The following is a 3,389-nucleotide window of genomic DNA, read 5'->3' on the forward strand; positions in this document are numbered from 1 at the left end:
AATGTAACATGTTCCTATTATTTCTATACGTCTTTTTTTTAGTAGTCATTTAATATTTTAAGCCAAATTAAGTTTATGTTCCGAAGACAGATCCCTGAATTAAAATAACAGTACAGAGAAAGAATGAGGTAAATCGTGCATGGTTTATTTGAAATTCTGTAGCATACACAGACACAAAATTTCTTTCTTTACACACATAGAAAATTAAATGCTCCATAAAAAAAAAAAGAAAGAAACAGATGGGAAATCCCTCTATTACGCCAAGCATCTTGTATCTTGCCAGAAAAAAGTGCAAATATTTAAATATTTCCAAAATAATTAACCTTAAGTATCCATTGTGAAATTGATTACATATAAGTTAAAACCTTTAAATATAAAAGAAAAAAAAAACTTTTGCCGACGTCGTCAATTCGTATCTGTCTTAAATTAAAGTTACACGCGCACACGAATGGTGATATTGTGCTGAAATGCTATAGACAAATATGCACTTTCACATACAATGTCATATCCATTTCAAGGGAGAACCTAAGGGGTGGGGAGGGGGGGAAATTGTGAAGAAACTAATTTGATTGTCGAAGCATCTTTGTAGTGGAATTGCAGGGTCATGACTATTTGAACTTACTCGCTGCTTCCTACAGAGTCTGAACATGTGCTTTCTAGCAAATGATGAGGTAGAAACAAAACAGTTATTGGAGGGCGAATACAACCATGCAGAGACAAGGACGGTCGTAAGTCGGATGGGTTTCGGTTCTATCAAATAAAATGATGTTTGGTCGGGAGGATTTGTGTTGTTCATGTGTGCATTATAGCAAATTAAATAAGTCAATAACTTAAACCTTTAACCACTGGTGCAATATCATCACAGGTTAATATTTACAGTAATAAATATAAAAGGGGAGTTCAAACTGAGAGAAAAGTCATACAGGATTTCAAGTTTTGCTTTCCCGTTCCTTTTGATTTGTTTTGTTTTTTTAGGTTTCGATTTGGATAATTTTTGGAATTTGACAAAAGTCAAGGGAGATTTTTGGTCATAGACGCCAAACCAAAGACACCATCCCAAGCATTCCACTCACCAGCACAACTTTACAGGTGGCTACTACTGTATGTCCCAGTCCTTTTATCAATTCATCTCAAGGTATGAAGACAAGGTTGAATGTATCTAAATTCCCTTAGATTGAAAACAGTTAATTGGTCAATTCAAAAAGAGAGCAGCACTTCTCAATATGTCGCCGAAAACTTCATTCTTTTCTGTTTCTGCCTCTGATTACAAAACCAGACCCGCACTACATTCTTTTTTAAGTCTAGCTTTTCTGCAATCGCTGCAATCTTTTCTGAAGAAGGTCTTGGCTGAACAGCAAAATAAGCTTCTAGTGACCTTTTTTCAGGGGCAGCAATAGAAGTACGCTTGCGTTTTTTGTCACCCCCGGTAAAAATTTCAGGCTTGGTCATTTTTTCCCTTTGAGCTCTTTCTGCCTCCTCTAACCAGGCTTCCAAAATGGGCTTTAAGGCCACCATGTTGTTATGAGATAACGTGAGAGACTCAAACCTGCAAATGGTGCTTTGACTAAGACAACCAACACCTGGGATCTTCAGATTGGCCAAGGCAGAACCAACATCGGCCTGAGTTACACCAAGTTTTATTCTCCTTTGTTTGAATCGTTCTGCAAAAGATTCAAGTTCTCTTGGGTCTGTCTCATTTTCGGAGCAGGAGATGGCTGTATGAGTTACCAGGGCATGGTTGTGAGAAATGTTCATAGACTGTGCATGGTGGGCCATGTGGTTTATGGCAGACATATGAGCGTGAGGATGGGAGTTTGTTGATCCGACATCTTGTCCCGGGACACCTCCTAAGGTTAGGGTAGGGTTTAGGTGATCTAGAAGTTCCCCATCTAAGCCCTGTGAAGGCTGATGGTGATGATGATGGTGATGTGAATGATGAGTTGTTAAAACCGAAGGGTGATGCAGATGCACTGTCGAAGATGTTGGCGTGCAGGACACGCTGCTCATGGTGTGGTAGGTGGCATCTGGCTTGAATGGATGTGTTTTCTGAGTTACAATATCCACCGCTGCCAAAGCTTCAGCTCCTCTGAGTAAAGTTTCATCGAAACCAGCAAAGATATTGCCTTGAAGCTAAAAATAAGAATAAAAGACAGGTAAAAATCGTGGCAAAGTTCATAGCACCTTCATTTTAATAAAAAATTCAATACCTACATGTGCTATACAAATTATCGCTCCACGAAATTATCCAATACTATTCAATGCTATCACATTTTTGCAGAATGAATTAACACTTTACATTCCTTAAACCAGGGAGTTGACATTATCCAATTTAAAAAGAAAACAGTATTTCCGTCTCCAAATTTCTTGCATAGTTAAGTAGCAGTGTCATTTAATCAAGGTTGTGCAACGATGTTAAATGCTTACCTGGGGTGCTGGCAGGCATGCTCTGCGGATGGCTTCTGAGCTCGTGTGGAGAGGACCATATTTCGGCTCATGTAGCATGGGGTGCATGCTGAAAGGCTGCTTGCTGTTCATGGACATCATCTTGAAGGGCAGTGTGAAAAGCCTTGTGGCTAGTGCATGAGCAGGTTGGAATTTGGTTCAGCTTTGCTCTTTTTAGTGTGTTGTTATTGTCTGACTCTTATCACAGTATCAGTGGCCCGGACCCCTCCTCCTAATTCATGGATTGGAGGAGTTTGGAGAGCCATGGACTCCTCCCTTCTGAAAGATGAGCTGGAGGCAGTGAGATCACTCCAGAGCATCATCAAACCCTCACTCCTCCAGACTTCCCCTGAGCCCTGATGAACAGCAGGCAGTCAGGTGGCTAAGGATGTATCCTGATACCATTGTGTGCATGAACTGTTACATTGCACAGCATGCGGCTCATAGTAAGAGGATCTTCTGCTCTCTGCTCCTGAGACAATGAAAGAGAAGGCATCCAAGAGAGGAAATTACTAGCTACAAAAATTACAGCTGGCAAAGCGTGACTACAAGTCTCTATTCAAGGATACAAAGTAGCCAGCCCCCCGCTTGTGCGCATTTATCCACAGACTCTGCTCTTATGTCTACACATCATTACTAGAAGAATATTATTATTAATCAAGTTAAAACCTATAATGAATGGAGAAGCAATGACCAGTGATTTATTTTTAAATATTCATAGCTCTTATTTGTAATTAATGTATGTAATAATAATATTTAAAAATATTTATTTTTTAAACAACTTTGATTTAGCACAGAGAAATGCAATCAATGCAAAATCTACATAAATACATGTGAATTATTATTAGGATATTTACTGTTTTGAAAGATTTTACCTTTGTGACATCTGTTGCAGAGAGCGTGATGTATAATTCATTAAAAATAATCTTTATTGGAAATCTCCTACT

At 38.9% G+C, this 3,389-nt stretch overlaps 1 protein-coding gene across 1 annotated transcript; it reads right to left on the bottom strand.

Moving 5' to 3' along the window:
- Window positions 1–216: 216 nt before the first annotated feature.
- Window positions 217–2,661, bottom strand: LOC141153230 (brain-specific homeobox/POU domain protein 3). Its single transcript, XM_073637934.1, has 2 exons — window positions 2,425–2,661; window positions 217–2,130 (listed from the first exon to the last, which is right to left on the bottom strand). Exons 1-2 carry the CDS (start codon window positions 2,542–2,544, stop codon window positions 1,219–1,221), a joined length of 1,032 nt encoding a protein of 343 aa, XP_073494035.1. The 5' UTR covers window positions 2,545–2,661; the 3' UTR covers window positions 217–1,218.
- Between the last annotated feature and the right edge of the window lie 728 nt (window positions 2,662–3,389).

The sequence above is a fragment of the Phyllobates terribilis genome, unplaced genomic scaffold (assembly GCF_046119375.1).
Source record: "Phyllobates terribilis strain yellow unplaced genomic scaffold, ASM4611937v1 Scaffold_7__3_contigs__length_470593459, whole genome shotgun sequence".
In the NCBI taxonomy this organism is placed as follows: Eukaryota; Metazoa; Chordata; class Amphibia; order Anura; family Dendrobatidae; genus Phyllobates; species Phyllobates terribilis.